The sequence below is a fragment of the Trachurus japonicus genome, chromosome 7 (genome assembly GCF_045865225.1).
Source record: "Trachurus japonicus isolate A0001 chromosome 7, Traja_1.0".
Lineage (NCBI taxonomy): Eukaryota > Metazoa > Chordata > Actinopteri > Carangiformes > Carangidae > Trachurus > Trachurus japonicus.
Genome location: NC_140913.1, coordinates 31,607,022 through 31,627,262, shown reverse-complemented (window position 1 = coordinate 31,627,262; position 20,241 = coordinate 31,607,022). Strand labels below are relative to the sequence as shown.

The 20,241-nt window shown below is 45.3% G+C and overlaps 1 protein-coding gene across 5 annotated transcripts in view; it reads left to right on the top strand.

Moving 5' to 3' along the window:
- The window catches only part of camta1a (calmodulin binding transcription activator 1a), a 372,700-nt gene that overhangs the window by 274,742 nt on the left and 77,717 nt on the right, over positions 1-20,241 (top strand). For all 5 annotated transcript variants that reach the window (XM_085782880.1, XM_085782882.1, XM_085782881.1 and 2 more), the window contains exon 6: positions 15,644-15,715. In XM_085782880.1, coding sequence (XP_085639006.1) covers positions 15,644-15,715 — 72 coding nt within the window. The remainder of the gene's footprint in view (positions 1-15,643; positions 15,716-20,241) is intronic.

Genomic DNA, 20,241 nt, shown 5'->3' with positions numbered 1-20,241 from the left:
AGCTGCAGCTTCGCCCTCGCCAGATTAGAGAAGTTGCAATTAATTAAGAGTGGAGTGAGTACGGTGGATTTTGGCCATATCAAAGGAGCAACAGGACACAGAGAGACTTTTTTTTTTTTTTTTTTTTGCATGCGAGCGATGGTGGAGGAGGGACCGAGGGGAGGAAGAAGGCAGTGAGGCATCAGCTATGGTAGAAGTGGGAGGATCAAAGCGGAGCATGGTGGCAGAGTGCTGTCCCCTGCTGTGCAGCTCAGATAAAGACAGGTTAGCGCCACAGGTCTCCTCAGTGAGAGAGGGAGAGCCAGGCACCCGGCCAGGGGAGATGCATGAACAAGCCAGCTTACAAACATCTCATAATAACTCAGGCAGAAGAAGCCCTCTGAATTAAAGTGTCACTTTTCATTTGCTTTCCTTTCCCTCTTTTTGGCTCACTGGCTGATTTTTCCCTCTCTCTTTCTCTTTCTCTTTCGTACTCCCTCTCTCTTGTCTGCCTATACCCCACCCCTCCATAACCAACCACTCCCCAGCATCCCTACCCTTCCCTTCCTTCCTTCCCTCCCTCCCTTCATCACAATCTGAACATAACATGGACTCCTTCAGTTGCCTTCCCCACTGTCTTCATCACAGGGCTGCCCGGGGGCTCTCAGGCTCCTTCCATCTGCCTGCTGTGTGTCTGCGGCTCTCCCTGTCTTTCTTTGCTTGTCTCTCTGTCTGTTTGTGGCAATCCCCGTCTCTCCAAATCTGTCTTTTGTGTGTGTGTGTGTGTGTGTGTGTGTGTGTGTGTGTGTGTGTGTGTGTGTGTGTGTGTGTGTGTGTGTGTTTGGCTGGCTGCGTGTCTGTCTGCAGGGCTCTCTGTCTCCCCACACACAGACAGTCAGAAGTATGAGCATTAGCGAAGTTAAAGTTGTTGTTTTTTTGGCTCATGTGCTCATTTACAGCACAAGCACAGACATTATTAATATTCCAAAAAAAAAAAAAAAAAAAAAGGAAATACTGTCTGGGGTCAACCCCAGTTGGAGCCGTGGCAGCAGCAGATGAGGAATAAAGTAGCTTGGCAACGTTTTGTCAACAGCGTGCTGCTTCACCAAGTCTGTCTGGTTATGTATCCAGCTGACAGCTCCAGAGCACACTCCTGTTTTCAGCGTTATACTGATAGGCCAGATAGGCTCAACCTCTAGGGTGTGTGTGCGTGTATGCGTGTGCGTGCGTTAACAGCTCCACCACAGCCAGGAGTATTATTATTATGACTGTTTTAAATTCAACTGGTTCATTTGTTTTTGAAGTCACAGCTCTGCTAAGATGTGAGATCAGATCATCATATACAGTCTGGGTTGTATTTGCTGCTGCAGCTCCCGTCGTATACCTCCATGATCAGCGTCATTACTGTCGTCGTTCTCGATCCTACTAATCCCACCGCCGCCGCAGTCCGGTCCGTCCAAATTGGGTGTACTGGGGGCTAAGGAGGAGGAGGGGGAGGAGGGTGGAGAAGAAGAAAGTACACAGAAGCTGATGGAGGTTGTGGAGGCCCATCTTCCGCCGCAGCAGCATTGGGGAGTGAATAGGGCAGCTATCAGTCTTTAATTGGGCACTGTGGGCCATAATGAAGAGATCTCAGACTATGGAGAAACAGAATGAGAGAGAGAGAGAGAGATACACAGAGCTATATGGAAGGCCGGAGAGCGAGGTGAACCTAGTGCGGCTTTTAATGCAATGCGTATTGGCAGGTGTCGCTCTGCCTAATTTCACGCCTCTGTGAGCGAATGTGCACCCAGACGATCGCCACTTCCAAGTCTCCTCTCCTTCTCTCTCTTTCTCTCTTTACCTCGCCCCCTGCCTCTCTGCCTTTTAAACATATAGACAGCCGCAGTGATGTGTTTGGTTCCTCCTGTGATTTTGGCCTACACACACACACACACATCCTTGTAATGCTATCTTTGTGAAGACACTCATTGACATTATGTATTCCCTAGCCCCTTACCTTAACCATCCAAAACAAATGCCTAACCTTTTACTCTAAACCTAATATAAACCTAATAGAGAGCCGAAGCGGAAGCAGGAAGGTAACGGTCGCCATGGGACCTCAATTCGGAAAAAATCTCCATGTAAGTGAACGGGAGTCAAAAATGTATTTCGTGATCTGATTGAATTGTGTCATGAGAAAAATATATGACCTTAACCTACTTAAAACATTGCGTTTCATGCCAAAAAATCAGCAGTTTATCGTAAAATGGCAACGGAAAAATATTTTGTGTGAAGACCGCTCTACGGAATACAGATCTGGTGTCCCACAAAAAATACGTCACCAACTGACACGGGAAAAGGCGGCATGTGGGGTGTGACGTCACCCGAGTCTTTCTGGTTACAAATTTTTCTGATTTTTACAACAAACTGCTGATTTCTCAAAATGAAACGCAATGTTTTAAGTAGGTTAAGGTCATATTTTTTTCTCATGACACAATTCAATCGGATCACAAATTAACATTTTTGACTCCCGTTCACTTTCATGGAGATTTTTTTTCCCGAATTGAGGTCCCATGGCGACTGTTACTTCCTGCTTCCGCTTCGGCACTGTATTATATCCTAAAGTCTTAACCCTCAAACAGCACTTAGAAAAAGTGAGGACCGAGGGCCAAAATGTCCTCACCTCCCAAAAATGTCCCCACTCTGTTGGTTAAAAACTCTTTCCGGTCCTCACAACGTAGTAAGTACAAGAACACAAACACACACACACATCCTAGTAATACTATCTTTGTGAGGACACTCATTACATAATGTATTCCCTTGTCCCTTACCCTAACCTTGCCTACCCTTAACCATTACTCTTAACCTAATATAAACCTAATTATAACCTAAAGTGTTAACCTAACCCTCAAACAGCCCTTGGAAAAAGTGAGGACCGGCCAAAATGTCCTCACTTCCCAATAATGTCCCCACTTTGTTGGTTAAAAACTCTTTCTGGTCCTCACAACGTAGTAAGTACAAGAACACAAACACACACAAACACACACATATCCTTGTAATGTTATCTTTGTGAGGACACTCATTGCATAATGTATTCCCTTGTCCCTTACTCTAACCTTAACCATTCAAAACAAATACTCCTCACTTCCCAAAAATGTTCCCACTCTGTTGGTTAAAAACTCTTTCCGGTCCTCACAACGTAGTAAGTACAAGAACATACACACACATACAGACACACACATCCTTGTAATGCTATCTTTGTGAGGACACTCATTGACATAATGTATTCCCTTGTCCCTTACCCTAACCTTAACCATTCAAAACGAATGCCTAACCTTAACCATCACTCTAAACCTAATATGAACCTAATTATAACCTATAGTCTTAACCCTCAAACAGCCCTTAGAAAAAAGTGAGGACCGGCCAAAATGTCCTCACTTCCCAAAAATGTTCCCACTCTGTTGGTTAAAATCTCTTTCCGGTCCTCACAAAACGTAGTAAGTACAAGAACACACACATATTATACACACATACACACAGACAGACAGAGCGAACGTGCACTTTGCTGAAACCTGGAAGGGCATGTTGTCCGTACCGTATAAGCTCCATGACAGGGCCAAATGTGCACAATAAGCAGTAAACAGAGGCTGGGTGACAGTTAAGGAAGCACATAGCCCACCTCCTCCATCTGTCTCATCCAGGCCGTGTGATGAGGATTTGATGCTTGTTCCTTTTTTGCTTCTGTCTGTAATCCGGCCTGTTGGACTTTTTTTTTTTGCTAGTGGGTAGAGATGACAACAGGATGGCAAAGGGGTAGAAGTGGGGGGGGGGGGGCTTATGTGTGTCTGTCTGAGTGTGTGTGTGTGTGTTTTTGTGTTTGTATGTCACACTTTACAGTTTGACATTAGGGGCATCCCGTGGCAGCGGAGACGGAGGAAGGAAAAAAAGAGTCCAGCTCCTCGATGCCCCTGCCCCAGCTTCTCCCTTTTGTCGCTCCACAAACCTCCTCCTCCTCTCCTTCCCGTCCTCACCTTCTCGCCCTCCTCCCTCCTTTTTCCCTCTTTCTTCCTCCCTCATCCTTTTCACCCGCCTCTCCCTCTCTCTCCCCCCTCATCACTGTTCTCGCCTCCTCAACCCTCCACACCCTTTCTCGCCCCTCCTTCCTGTAGTCTGTGTTTGTGTTGGGAAGATTAAGCTGCTCTGACAAAGCTGTGTTTACAAATATGCAGGCAGAGAAACAGGCCAAGCGACGCTGAATAGGAATAGAATACAAATTGCTTTTTTATCTCTCTTAGGGCCAGGGCGAGAGAAAATGTGTTTGCGATTGTTGCTCCTCCGCCTGTGAAGGATAAAGCCTCAGTACTGGGTTTGGGCTCCCTGTTAGCATTCATTCTATCCTCTCCTCCCTCTGTCTCCCTCTCTCTCTGTGTCTCTCTGTCCTCCCACTCCCTTTCTTCCCCCCATGCTCTTTCTCCTCTTTGTCTGCTCCACACTCTCTGTCTCTTCCTCCCCGGCAGGATTTTTTTTTTCTTGCTGTTTCCTTGGTAATCATATCTCCTCTCCTCTCTTCTTTCCTCCCTAACTCTCACATGTCTCCCTGATGTGTGCTCCTCTCCGCTCTATACGTGCACTCCTCCCTCTCCCATCACCTCGTTCCCTCAATAATTTTCTCCGTTCCTCTCCTCCTTCATGTTTCCATACAAGCTGAATATCTCCCTCTGTCGCTCACTCGCTCTCCCTCCATCCATCTATCCCTTTTTCCTCCTCTCCTCCTGCTCAGAGGGGACTTGTCATGATTTACAGTCTCTCTCAGCTCTTCCTTGCTCACACCGGAGATATTGGAAAATTTGGAGTGCCTATAGATCACGGCGGGGGGAGAAGAAGGCGTGAGCCTCCGCTAATCAGCCTTAACAGAACTGTGCAGCATTACAAATCTGAGCTCTCTCTTACAATTAGGCAGCATGTCTGCCTGGCATAACCCATGGCAGGGAGGCTGAGCCTGTGATGTCATTTTCAGCAGGTCTCCGCTGGGCGTATGTGTGTATCTGTGTGTGTGTGTGTGTATGTTTTAGGGGGGAAAACAGAGAGTTGGATGGTTTGCTCTCATTAATGCAGAGGACATGCTCCCCTTCTCCACACAGTGGCACTTTTATCCTTACCTCAGCTAACACAAGGGGAAGGTTAATGGGCGGTCACACGGACTCAAACAATGCCATCTATGTTTATTAAGCAGCAGCCGTCTCACCATGTGATACTTTAATTAATTAATTATTCCATTTCAAACGCGGAGCCATGCCTGCAGGGCTGCATAGGCACGCAGCTTTTGAGGACAATGTCAGGAGAAAAAGATCCAAAGGCAGATCAATTTTTTTTTGTTTTGTTTTGTTTTTGTGTGGTTTCTTTTTCCCCCTACATGCGTAACTACATGTGTCTCCTCTCTCTCTCTCTCTCTTTCTCCTCTCCGTGTCATTGTGAGGTACAAATGAACACACGACGTCCATGTCCCGTGTGTTGATATCACCCTTGGCCACTCTCCAGCACATACATTCAGGTTTGACTAAGCGTGATGAAGAGGCCCGGCTACCGGAAAGTCTCCTCAGACTCAGCTGTTTCCTCCGCACTCAAAGTGACGACTAAAGCCTGACCTTCGACTCGGAGCCTTTAAACTGTGGCCCAATCTGATTGCTGTATCCATTACTCCCGTTTTTTTAATGGAACGAAGTGCCTGTCATAGTTGATAGCTGCAGGCTCCGTATAACGCAAACAGATGCTCATTACTCTTTTTAGCTGCAGGACATATTTTACATGTCTGTTAGAGACAGGCAATCTGGAGGTCAGCTCAAAGGTTAGATGATAAGGAAGTGGTGTCTTGAGATAATGACTGCTTTTCCATTTGCCATTTTACCTCTTGCACACACACACACTCACACTTAACATCCATTTGTAACCTGTCATCCGTCACATTAGTATAATTCGCTGATCTCCTCGCATTGACGTTTAACCACAGCTATTTTGCTCCGTCGAGATGCGGCGGGTTCAAACGGGAATTTGCAAGTCGGCCTATTAGCATTTCAAAAACAAAGACTTTGACTTGAGCTAATTTAATCTGTAGTGCATCTCCAAAGTAAGGCCACTTTTCTCATGCGCGGAGAGCAAAGTGAGTCGAGGAGAGGAGATAAAGATGAAGAAATTAAATGAAAGCCGGAGCGGAAAAAGAAAAGCGGTTTTCTACTGCTTTACTGCGTTCGGGGCCTCTACTCACAGTGTGGGTACTTGAGAAGCTGACAGAAGCGCTGCAAGGTTTACCGAGCTCCTCCTTTGTTGACAGGCATCAATGTGTTGACTGCTGTTGTAGGCTGAGGTCAAGGCGAGGCTTCCTCTGGCTCTTTGTGAAGTATATGTATAAAAAAAACACTGATATATTCACTGGCCCAACAATCTCACCTCTTTTTGTATTACGGTGTTTTCAATATTCTTGTTAGGCTTTACTTTAAGTGAATAGACCTTTATGTGCTGCCGCTACATTCAGAGCTATGTAGCTACAGTTACAGAACTGATCAAGGTTTGTTTATTTAATGTGTTTATCTCTATGTATGTGTTTCCTCATTTGCTACAGGACCACGTTAAATTAAATATGATCAGATTGCATGAATATCTGATGAGCATCTCGATTGATTTGATATGAGGGAATCAAGCCAAGTCGTATCATAATGATGTTCCTTGGATGATGGTGATTAATTTTACATGTGGTCTGGCTGTAACCTCATCCGGCTGAGGATTTATATGCAGCTTGTGTCCCCATATGTCAATGTACTTACAGTTGTGTGTGTGTGTGTGTGTGTGTGTCTGTGTGTGTCTGTGTGTGTTATGTGTTTGTGCTATTCGTGCAAACACACATATACTGTATAGGTAAAGCCGTATTTCTATTTGTGTCGGGTGTGACTTGGCATACGCTAAAAGTACGTCGCTGTGTTTGTGCCGAGCTGTGTTTGCTTTGTGTCTCAGTGTGCGTGTCAGTGTGTGTGTGTGTGTGTGTGTGTGTGTTGGTGTATGGTGGCATGCCGTAGGCCCCGTGCCACCCTTCCATCCCATTAGCTGAGCCCAGCCCCTGCCTGTGTCTGCTTTAACCTTGGCCAGGGGGGGCTGGAGGAGAGGGAGAGTAATTCTAACCTTAAAAACCTGCTGATTAAAGCTAGTTTGGTGGAATTCGATTCCACTTAATGCCTTTGGCCGTGAGCCCAGCTGGCTAGCATTAGCATCAACAGACACCGTGTCTTCAGTCAGGGAGACAGACGTGCATGGGCATGTGCATGAGCTTTCCTCTGGCAGATACAAAAGTGCCGGCTGTAAACCCCACGTCCCCCCCGTCTGTCTTTCTGTCTCTCTCTCTCTCTCTCTCTCCTGCCTCTCTGCCCTCTGTCTATCATTCATCCCCCTGTGCGACGTATACCTCCTATATTTTCCCCTCTAAATTGTCTTTCCACTCCTTACGCCTTCCTTAAAGATACATTGTGTAGGAATTACTCCCATCTAGTGTTGCGGTTGTATATCGCAAGCAACTGCAATCGTATTTTTCATGCTGCATTCACGTGAAATTGGGCAGACGGCAGACGGACGACAGCCGCTGCACGTAACGGCATAAACAAGCCTCTATGTAAACAAGTGGTCCGTCAGCACGAGGCAAAACAATACACATGACAATATGTTGTCATGGCGATGTCGTATTGTTTGTTACCAGCTTTCTCTCGACTCTAAAATGACATCTGGTTTGTTACCGACGGCCGTCTGCCCGTCCGCACATGAATGCAGCATCAGTGTAACGCTCCATTCCTCCTCACTGCATAACATACTTTTGAACTCAATAATCGATTTTCATGTATAGATAACAGGAGAAGTTACACAATGTCCCTTTAAGGGCCAGTGAGAGTCGGGGGGCTTTCAGTGTGGCGAGTGCTCGGGGGGTGGGGAGTTCTCTGCAACCGCCTCAGCCCTGTTATTGTTTTCCTCTTGAACTTGATGTATAGCTGTGTTTACGCGTCCAGCGTGGCTAATTAATTCTCCTCTTCGGGGCCTGTTTATCAACTCTTTGTGTGTGTTTTACAATGAGCATGCTATTTTTAGCGTTGATCATTTCCATAACACATGCATTTTTTTAATTTTTTTTTCCAGAGCATCATTTGTTTTGCTTTGTTGAGGAATTTAGGTTTGTTTTTCCTCTTTCTTTTTTTCCCTTCAACTTGGGTGCAGCCTGCCAATTCATTTTGTAGCCCGCTTCAGTTTTGACTGATTTAGAGGCTGCAGCTGGTCCAACGGAGAGAGGACCGGGGAGATAAATCTAAGCCTCTTTTGATTTATTATGTATAATGTCTCATCAACCGTTGCTTAAAGTCTTCAGATGCACTGAAGAATTATACTGCTACAACTTTACAAGTAGTGGCTTATTTAAAGGCGTATAAAGAAGGAGAAGAATCTTAATAGAAAAAAGCAGGAGCTGGGATAAAAAAGCCACAGCCATTGTGCCAGTAACATGCAAGAGATGTGCGTTTCCCCTCTGAACCCCCCGAAATGCAAAAGAGATACTGTATATTATGGGCATTCTGGGCATGGTGCCACCCCACCAGACACTACAGATAATTTGATTCCTGCTGAACGATTGGGATAGAGCCGAGCCGAGCTGAGCCGAGCCGAGCAGCTGACTGTAAAAGACAGAGGTGAAAATGCCGAGCATTACGGTATGAGTTGAAAATGAGCTCATCCTCCAAACTGGAAGTGGCACTTTTCAGCCGTAAGTCATCTAATCACGTCTATATAGAGCCAGAAATCGTTGGCTGATCAATAGTCATCATGGATGCTGTCAATGGCCGGGGTAGCTTGAATCTTGCATGGTCCATGAATCTCTATTGAGTATGGATTTTTTCGCGCTCCCTTCCGCGGATGGGGGTTTGATAGTAACCGCCTGATTGGCTGCTTGCGTGAGCTCTATTTATGCTGCTGCGCCCCAGGCTGAATCACCTGCCCCAGGCATCCGTGTGAATAGACATATACTAAAGATGCGCACAAACAGACACACACACACACACAAACTGATACATTCCCCCCTAATGAAGCAGTGAAGCCAGAAGTGACTTTACTAGGTGGATGTCCGTGTCAACAACTGTATAATAGTGTGAAGCAAGTCACTCAATACACTGAGAGCTGAAGCATTTTTTAAATTTTTTTATAGCAGGAGATCCAGCTGCCGATTATTCACATCCAGAGTGACGGTGTGTGTTTGTGTGTTTGTGTGAGTGTGTGTGTGAAGAAATGTTAGCTAAAGAAGCATTAGAGGACACATGAGTCAGTGGGAAAACTATCCTTGAAAGACTTCACTCCACCTGATTGATTGATGGGTGCTGGGCAGAAGGAATGTAATTTAAAAAACCAGGAAGTAAGTACGGTACGGTGGCCCCGAGGTGCAAATCAGAAAACACAACAGCAAAAAGAGAAAACACAACACAAAAAGAGAAAACACAACAACAAAAGAGAAAACACAGCGGCAAAAGAGAAAACAACGACAAATTACTAAACTTTTTTTTCTTTTTTGTTGTTGTGTTTAGTAATTTGTCGTTGTGTTTTCTCTTTTTGTTGTTGTGTTTTCTCTTTTTGTGTTGTGTTTTCTCTTTTGCTGTTGTGTTTCCTGATTTGCTGTTGTGATTTGCACCTCAGGGCCACCGTAAGTTAGAGTTTTTAACAAAATGCCAAGCATGTTGCTCATGCGTGTGCATATTTCTATGCTTGAGCAAGTGTGTGGTGTGTGTGTGTGTGTGTGTGTGTTTGTGCGTCCTCCTCCCAGTCGGACTGACAATCCGACAGACAGATAAATGTGTGGCAGCCTCTGACAGTAAGACGTTTGCATCACTGCAGGAAAACAGCAAATTGCCAACATAAATAAGGTGCCACGCTCAGATTAGGACTGTCTTCACACATCATTATGGTGTAATGAGAGAGTTTCCCTCTCTCTCTCTCTCAGTCTCACTATCACTGTGTGTGTGTCTGCTGTGTTCACAGACTTTGCATTTTTACTAACCCATCCCTGTGCTGGTGCCTGACACCTGTCAGCCATGATGGATGAATGGAAGTGAGGTGTCGCCAGGGCAACAGGCGGGCCGTGGGCAGCGGTGGCCTCCAGAGGCAGGACAGGCAACCCGTTGGTGGCCCCGCCGTTACATCTGAAGGCTTTATTTAGGCCCCGACTGTTTATCACTGGGATGTCTGGCCCGCGTGAACCCGCGATCCTGCTCTACTCAGGACCACTTTGATGCCCCGGGGGAGGGAGGGGGGGACGGGGGGAGGGGGGGGTCAGGCAATAACACCCTCTCATTGGACCGAGCCAACGTTTCGTCGCCTTGGCCACTTGCTTGAGTGACAACACCAAATGAATTTGCTGCATCAGTGTCTGACTTTGGAGGACACACGTCGCTGTAACTCTTTATTCCTGCTGTCCGCAGTGACAGCACATGAATACATTATGGACACCCTGCTTGTGAATACTTCTATTAACTGTTGCACATCGTTCCTCTATTGTGTCTCAATTGCAGCCCCCCAACACGACGCCTGCACCAGCCGTACATTAACATGTGTTAACGCACGCACACACAAACACGCACCTGTGTGTTTGTCTGGCAGTGTTTGTGTCGGCGTGCGAGAGCTCTTCAAAATTACACACTGGGAAACTGTTCTTTTTTTTTATGAGAGGATATGCGTGTATGTGTGTATAATTATGGTTTAATTGCTTTCCCTGTGATGCGCTGTCATCTGTCACAGCCCAAAGACAGCAAATAATGGTTCTGCTGCCATCACTTTGTCACCCAGACGCTCAGCATGCAGAGAGCAGCAGAAACACCAGTAACTGATATGCGTCTTGAATTACTGATAAGCGCTCAAGTATGATGAGCTCTGTGTATGTGGGCGCGCTCGCTCTCTCAAAAGTATCTCGCCCTGCCTTTCTGTCGCGGCCGGCTGCGTAAGTGTGCAGCAGCATGTGTCGGTGCATGTATGACAATGTGTAGTTTCTTCATGTGTGTGTGTGTGGGTTGTGTGATGTGTTTGATGCCCACTGTATACCGGCACTGACAGGTGCAACAGTTGTGTTATGCTTTAAGCTGCTTGTTTGTCTGGCACGCTGCTTTGTGTGGTTGAGAAATGGAGTAAACAGAGGGAGAGGAAAGCAGCCTGGGGGCTAATTTATTCACTCCCCAGTCGCCGTAGTCACAGCGGCCTGTTGCACCGGCCCCCACCTGTCAATCCTGAGAAGCGGCGTGCCACAGCCTCATCCAAGTGCACACGCAGCCACGCCACACAGCCCCACTCTCAGTAGGCCGACTGCTTTAGGCTAGAGCAGTATTAAACATGATATATCAATAAACTCTCCCTAATCAGAATTAACAAGATGGCAAGATTTTTTTTTTCTTTCTTTCAGCGCCCAAGCAGCTTTTAAAAGTCTGCGATTTACTGTGTGTGCCCTGTGAGAACAAATGCAGAGAGTTACCGTCTTTTTCAGCGTCGGTGTTGACATTTAAAGTCAAATATTGAACAGACAGAGCGTTTTCTGCACTCGTATTGCAACACGTGGCTGTAATGAAATGCATTTAATGAAATGCAACGGTTTAAGAGGAGACACTACAGGTGATTACGAAAAAAAAACAACTAACAGATATCACCATGAAACTTTCCAAGTTTATCACTGACATTAAGACAAATATTTTTTGTATTACATGATTTGTCAAATTTTATGTTTAAATATGTAAATGAGGCAATATCTAATAAAATATGCGTGAATTTGCATACATTTCCAGAACCAAAATCTGAACAATGGATAAAGCCACTTTCAAAATTCTTGTTTTATTGTGTTGACATATTAGAGTCAGAAGTTTTTACAAGGGATTTACAATGATACCTGACATGACATGGGTCAGACAACAGGCACAGCACAGTATGTCACAGTAGCATGTTAACTTTTGGTGAATTTAGGAGAAATCTTACTGCTGAAAGAGACAAAATGAAGTCAAATAACCACCTTAATGTGGATTTTCTACCACTTGTTTGGACTTTTATGAAAGAATACATGTTAAGGAAGAAAAATAGCCCAAAATCTCAAAATTGATCAGTGCATGAAAAAACTGTTTTTGCCTGCATGTCTCGCCTTAATGCCTTTAAAGACAAAGGTAACGCATTGCATCAAGGCTGCCTAATCCCTGAAGAGAGCACACACACACACACACACAAAAAATAACGTTTGTGACACAAACGCTTGACAAAAGTGCGCTGGAGAAATGTGCAAGCCTGGTAGCAGCTGTAGTGGTACAGTAGCTGTAGTAATGTGATGTTCAATGCACTGTGGGAGTGGGAGGAAGTGTCTGTCCGTTGCCAGCGTGGAGTAATGGATAACAGAGCTATGGGAGTGGGAGGAGGCATACATCCTATTTCAGACAGCTGTAATGGATGAGAGTACAGCAGAAAATAAGAGGAGGAAGTCTGCGCGCCGTCACTATCTTCCGAGTCTCGCGCCGCGCAGAGTCGAGTTAGTATTGAAATCGGTCCACAATAGATGAGATGGGAACAATGGAACACCTGGAGAGAAGCCGGTCGAGGCCGGTGTGAGTTTTGTTGCCGGTGAATTGGTCATAGGATGTCGTCTACCTGTGTTGTTGGACACACACACACATACACACAGCTGTATTCTGGTGTTTGTGCATCTGTGTGTGTGTTTGTTTGTTTGTTTGTGTTTAGCTCTGTAATGTGTCTCTCACCATGCGCCCAGTCATGTGGCACTCTGCTGTAATTAATCAGGCGGTTTGTTGTGTTTGCTTTTCCAGGCTCCAGCTAGCTTTTTACTGAAGCTACATGAGCACGTTACAGTAGCACACTTAACCCTCCTGTTGTCCTCAAGGAAGAAAGGAAGGAAGGAAGGACGAAGGGAAAGATGGGAGGAAAGAAGGAAGGAGGGAGGGAACAGATTGGGTCAAAAAAGAAGGAAGGAAGAAAGGGAGGGAAAAAGGATTGTGAAAAGATGGAAGGGAATAAAGATGGAGGGAGGGAACAGATTCATTCAAGGAAGGAAGAAGAGAAAAGGAAAGAAAGATGGAGGGATAGGGAACAGATCAATTGGGGGTCAACGGTCAAATGAATCAAAAGAGGAAGGAAGAAAGGAAAGAAAGAAGGAAGGGAAAAGGGATTGTGGAAAGAAGGAATGGGAAAAGGAAGGAAAGAAAGATGGAGGGAGGAAACAGGTTCGTTCAAGGAAGGAAGAAGGGAAAAAAGGAAGGGAAAAGGAAATAAAGATGGAGGGATAGGGAACAAATCAGGTCAATTGGATCAAAAGAGGAAGTAAGAAGAAGTAAGGACGAAAGGAAGGAAGAAAGGAAGGGAAAAAGGATTGAGGAAAGAAGGAAGGGAGAAAGGAAGGAAAGAAGCGTCCACCCATTCACGTCTACAGCAACCTAAGGAACCCATCGCGGTCTAACTCTGCGAACACACGGTGGCTCCTGAATACTGATGCTGCGTCAGCCAGGGTGTCGTATACGTGTGTGTGTGAGTCTTTGCACGTGCGTCGGCGTGGCGACGGTGCAGCAGCTGTGTTTCCTCCACGTTCCTAAACAAACAGTTACAGCAAAAGTGGAAGTGGAGAAGCAGAGTAGAAGCTCAACCTCCTCCTGACCTGCTGCTTTGATTTATTCCTGTAAAAGCCAAGCTTCCTGACTTAAGAGCAATTTTTTTTTTCTTCCCCCCCCCCCACAATATTTCCAAGCTGGTAAAGGTGGTGGTGGTGGGATGGGGGGAGCAGAGTGCTGTAGTTTTCTTGTTGCTGCTGTAAACAAGCAGAAGCAGCTATAGCCGTTCCCCTCCGGGTCACCTGGGAGCCAGGACCGTGGGTCTTCCAGAGATGGATCGAGGAGGAGGAGGAGGAGGGGGCTAAGTGCTGCCTTACTCACGGTCCTCGCTGCCCCCCCTCTTTTTTCTTTTTTTTTCTGCTGCCGACAGGTGAAAAATGTCTCCCGGCCTCCTCCTCTGCCAGATACCAGGAGGCGTTATCAGCGCTGCCTAGCTCTCTCCACGGTAACAAGCCCCCAGGCGCGGCATTATCTGTTTACGATAAGGATATTAATAACATTGTGCTCTAGTTATGTTCAGGGGAGGGGAGGGGGGAGGGCGTGAGAAGCACCTGAATCGTTCTGTGTCCGGGGTTTCTCCTCTCCCCAGACGGGACAGGATGAAAGAAAGAAAGAGAGGAAAGGAAAAGAGGGATGGAGAGGAGGGATGGAGGGAGGAAAGGGGAGTGGATGCTGGGACAGTTGCTGAGGTGTTCTCTGGTTAACCTCATCCCACCAGGTCACTGTCTTTGTTCCGGGAAACAATAGCTTGACCATCTGCCAGCAGCTTCCTGTGGCAGAGTTATGAGAAGGGGAGGGGAAGAGGAGGGGAAGAGGTCAGGCAGGGGGGTCAAAGGTCACAGCTGCCAAGGTCGGTAAGTGAGGTCAGCCTAATAGTCTTCATATCACTTTCACTTTTTTTTAAACAGTATATTTATTAACATTTTCTTACATACACATACACTTGTATTTACATATTTGTACAGTAGTTATATCAAATATGTAGATCTGTGCTCCATTAACGAAGGCACCTGTTATGGTACAAGTGTTGTAAACAGAACAAAACCGAACAAACAAACATTATATGTACACATCACAAACATCCACTTCTCAGCCATAACATTTTGTGCATAATTTAAAGCCCCAGTGTGTAACTTATTTGGCTTTTTATTAGCAAAAATCAAATGTTGCTTTCATAAATACGTATTTCACTGAAGTCGAATCACACCCGCATACAAATGAAAGCTTTCTCGTATCTTAGAATGAGTTGTTACAAGTCGTTACAAATACATAACTGGGCGACGCACCGAACCGAGGCGGCCATGTTGCATCGCCATTTTTTACATTCAGTGGCAGCGTGACTGTAGGTAACCACGGAAACTCAGCGGAGCTGTCGGCTCGGGGGGAGAGTTTTCCAGGTAGCGCCTGTTAAAACTGTCACCACTGTGTAGTGTGAGGAAGGACGGAGGCACTGGTGTTGCATTCAGGCGCAGTCAGGCAGACGGCCGACGGCAAACCAACCGGATGTCATTTTACTCCACAGAGAGAAAGACGGTAAAACGTGGGTCAGGTAAACAATACGACATCACCATGACAACATATTGTCACGCCTGTATTGTTTTGCCTCGTGCTGGCGGACCACTTGTTTACATAGACGCTTGTTTATCTTGTTACATGCAGCGTCTGTTGTCTGTCTGACATCTGCCCGATTTCACGTGAATGCAACATCAAGCACCGCTAGATGGGTGGAATTCCTACACATTATACCTTTAACAAACACACTGAACGGTTTCCATATCTCTTCGAATATGCCTTGCCTTCCTTTTCGTATGTATGTCACTCTCTCCAAAGGAAAGGTTGTCAGCATCTGTTTCACCCAATACGTAACACTTGGTCTGCTGATCTTCTTCCAAAACATTGCAATGGATCTTTTGGCATGTAAAAGACACACTTCATATCACTTTTTACTGTAGTAGTAGTAACGCCCCCCCTTCCTTTCCCTTTCCTTCTCTCTCTTCCTGTACTGTCTCCCTTCCTTCCTTCCTTCCTTCCAGTGTCTGTATGGCTGCTACGTCCACTCCTCCATCATCCCCACCTTCCACCGTAGGTGCTACTGGCTGCTTCAGGTAAGAACTCCTCTTTTTCCTCCCTCTACAGTCCACCACACTTTAGTTTCGCTCTCCAACCCCCAACCCCCCCCCCTCAGCCCCCGAAGAAACCTGAATGAGTTGCATGATATCAGTTTCCATTTAACCGAAGCATTTTCCTTTGACAGCCGGCAGGCAGACATCAACCTCCAACCCTCCCTCCCTCGCCACCTCTCTTTCTTTTCCGTCCTTTTCTCTCCCCCAGCCTCCATTTCCCCTTATCTTTCCCAGTCATTCACTTTTCTGATGGCATTGCCCATACACGCCGTCCAGCAAAGAGGGACGGTATCTCAGTCTGCTAAAAGCTTTGCCATCTCCCCTGTCTAACAGCTGCAGTGATGGGCAGTAAAAGCATGATGGAAGAGGTTCCCTGTACAGTATAGTGCAGCTTACAGTGGGTCATCAAGTCCGCAGGCTGAGAGTGGTTGTAAATAGTAGTCCTTTGATCACCTCTCCAATACATCTCATCATTCTCGTTTAGCATGGCAGCCATTATTGTTGGAAGGTGCCTGATACGTACACCCATTCACGCACACAATATTAAGAGAGCATAAAGCACACAGAGAGCAGGAGTGTGTGGAGCTGCTGTTGGTTTTGTCTGTCTATCATCTACTGTATCTATCTATCTATCCATCAGTATATTCCATGATAAAATGTAGGAAGAAAAGCCATTTTGCAAAAAAGAAAAACACACTCTTCGCTATACTTCAATTTCTCTATGTTGTATTTTCTGAAGAGAAGATTTGTCGATTCACAAAATATCTACTGTACTGAAGCAGACCCACAAGACAAATCCATTTGTAGTCTAACCAACCCCACTTTGCAGTGTCTGTGAGCACAAGAGCAGAGCAGACCGGTGGGGAGAAGACAAAAGAGAGAGAGAGAGAAAAAAAAAAAAACTTGCCTCCACAAAGCTTAAATACTAATCAAAATAATTAGAGTGTTCCCACAGCAAACAAAAGCTTTCAAACAACAACTGTTTATTTCTCTCTCGCTCTCTGTTGGCTCTGTGTGTGTCACAGGCGGTAATAACAACACCAGCAGACAAAAAGCATGTCTCCTCCCGTCTCTGCTGAGTTCAATCAGCCCAGCCACTCAGGTTATTTTCACTTATAAATATGTTTTTTCATATGATTAGAGGTACAGTCAGTGTATCATTAACATTCCTGACTTAATGGAGGCGAGAAAAAACAATGAAATAATGGTATATGGAATACATCAGCGTTATTGTGGAAAATAACACGAGAAGACACCATGTGTTTGTTCTGTTTGTTAAAGGTGCATATTATCCCTAATCTGCTCCCTCTTAGCGAACTGCCGGGGATATCTTGTGTTTTCTGGAGTCGTTGTGTGGCTCCATTAGCGCCGCAATGTTCCCACAATGCAACATCAGCGTGCCCCGGGGGTATCGGTGTTATTAAGCATCTCGAGCTAATTGAAGTAGCACAGGTGTGATCAGAGTAAGTCGTGCAGTCGTTGCCACTTTTTTGGTGTCATGATACCAGATTGTACAAATATGAAACATTGTGTAATACATCCTACATTCACATTTGCACATTTAAAGCCACGATAATCATTACTTCTCTCCATGTTTGCTAGGGAAAGATCCTCTCTAGATCCCAGTGGACCAGTGTTTCTCAACCAGGGGCACTTGGACCCCTAGTGGTACTTGGTGTAATTGCAAGGGAGACTTACTGTAAAACGATAAAATACCATTTTAATTGAGTGACCTTTACAGACATTTATCATTTTACTAAAACAGTGACTGGAGCCATCATTATTGCCTAAACTGCAGAAGCTGAACTAATTGGCATTTTTCCTAGTCCCATATGTTTTAATGTGAAATTGGTCATATTTTAATAAGAAGCCACATTTTTAATGGTTTCGATTCACTCTCGTTTGTCTTTTTAAATTTACTGCATTACGCCGCTGCTACAAACTCAGCACTTCCTGTGTTTCTGAAACATTTCCACTTAGATTGGTTGAAATTCGCTATTCACCTTCAAGAGAGAACATACATTCAATGTTTATTACACATTTGTTTAGTTTAGTTTAGTTTATTTCAGTCTTAACATGTCACCTCATTTTACATTAGAAATTAGATCACACAACACACAACAACAACAAAAGAACAAGAAACAAAACGGACATGTAGACTGAAAAGGTGTAGGCTGAAGCTTAGCTTATTTTGCCTACCCTGGTTATAAATGAATATTTAAAATATACAAATATCAGCACACATAGCATAGCATGAGGGGTCCAGTTCCCCGAAAAGGTTAAGAACCACTACAGTAGATTGTTTTAGCTCTGACCATACTGACACATCTGAACATGCACATATATATATATATATATATATACTGTATATATAAATTCAGAGCACACAGTTACACTTGGTATGCTTGAGCCGGCATAAACAGGAAGCAGACTGTCTGGCCTGCAGTTGATCAGTTCCACAAAATGCAGCAAAGGGCAGTTGTAGCGTTAAAATACGAGATTCAACTCCCTCCAACAGCTGCTAGCAAAAAAAAAAAAAAGAAAAATCCAACAAGGTCAGTGATGCTTGTGATTCATTATTTATGCTGCTTTCACCGCTGTTATCAATGCTGATTAGACCCAGTGATAAGATCCAGGTGCAAATGTAGCAAAGAGACGCTTCTTAAAAACTAAAACATGTTGGTTTGGACGCAGCTTCAGTTTCTAGTGAGAATTCAAGTGGATGTCAATTAAAGTTTGTCTTTTTTTGCTGAGAAATTTCCTCTTTGTGTTCTCCACTGTTTTCCTGCTGAGTTGCAGTGTAGTTATGACTAATTCAGATGTAGCTGGATCCTCTCAACACGCATTTTAGCTCAGAACAAGGGCGGTGGATTTTGTTTCCAATCACTTGCATGGAATTGCAATAAGAATAAGAAAGGGATCGGGGTGGGGGGAGGGTGGGGTCTCCCCGAGGCCAAGACATTTTTCAGTCACAGACAACTATTTCAATATACATGTGGGCCTGTGGGTATTGTTTTAAGACAGACTTAAGAAATGTGAACTTATCCTTGAAGTCGAATTCAGGCCAAAAGGAGCGCGACTGGTGGATGAAACGGAGCCACGGTTCTCGGGGGAGAGTCGGACCACCACACACACACACACACACACAGTAATATAGAGACACATGCAGACATTCAGAAACATGTGTACACCCTGCACAGCGACAGTGAATAGCAAAGAGATCTGGGGGTCACACTGGGTCGCTGCCTTTTTCAAATAACTACAGTGCAGCAGCAGCTCTCTCTCTCTCTCTGTGTCTCTGTCAGTTTTAGGATTCATGCACATAAACACTCATCAAACTTTGAGGAGTTCACTGACTCAACTTTACTTTCCCCGTTACTGCAGACCATCAGCTAAGAACAACCAGTTAGTGAATCCTTGGCCCTCACCTCTCCTCCTCCTCCTCCTCCTCCTCTCACTCCGCTCGGCACATACTCTTCCATGACTCATAGGCCCTGGTGTGCAGCTAATACATCCACTCATTCAAAAAAAAAAAAAAAAAAGTACCTTCTGCTGCTCACCCCAAAAAAACAAAAAAAAAAACATTTATTTACAACCAACAAGTATTTTCTTTGGCAGAGAGCATTCCTGAGACCCCAGATTTACATCTCTTTTCAGGCAGTTTATTGCAGACCATCTGTGCTGACAGGAAGCCACGATCACCGTGACACCAGAAGTAAAAGATTACACCGCTCCTGTCCGTGTGTCTCTCTCCAAATGCAGATGGACCGTCACTACTTCTGTCCCGGTTTTTTTCCCGAAACCATTTCAATTGGTTTCACCCACCGTGTCAGCTGACACTCAGCCCTGCTATTAGAGGCAGCCGAGCTCTCTCCCATTCTCCCTCTCTCCCTCTCTCCCTCTTTTCCCACCTTTCTCCAGTCTCTGAACCTCTCTCTCTGTCCCCGACTCCCTGTGTACCATTTGCTGTGTCCATATGAGATTTGCAGGCAGTAGTCTGTCAACAGCAGAGCAGCAAGGAGACTGAAGCTCCCAGAGCAGCAACAAGGGAAAGGTCACCAGTGAGTGAAAAATGTAAATATTCAGCCATCCAGCGGCCGCAGTCACGGAGAGACAGGGATGAAAATAACTCCTATTACACAGCAGCACCGACAGGGAGGGAACATAGAGGACGGAGAGGGTAGAGAGGTAGAGACAGACTGTGAATGAGAGAGAGAGAGAGAAGAGTGTACGAGATGGACACAACTTTTAAAAAGTTAGGCTAAAAAAAAAAACACTCTGAAGGGAGAGGCTGGAAAGAAAGATAGATTTAAAGATTTGAAGCAAAAAAAAAAAGAAGAAAAAAACACAGCAGAATAGGGAGAAAGGGGACAGTGTGTATCTGTGTGTATTTTTGGATATGTGTGTGACACTGCAGGAAAAAGCGAGAAAGCAAGAAGTGAGAACGACAGACAGAGAGAGGGAGAGAGAGAGAGTGGGGTTGGTGAAAGGTGTTTTAGGGAGAGGGC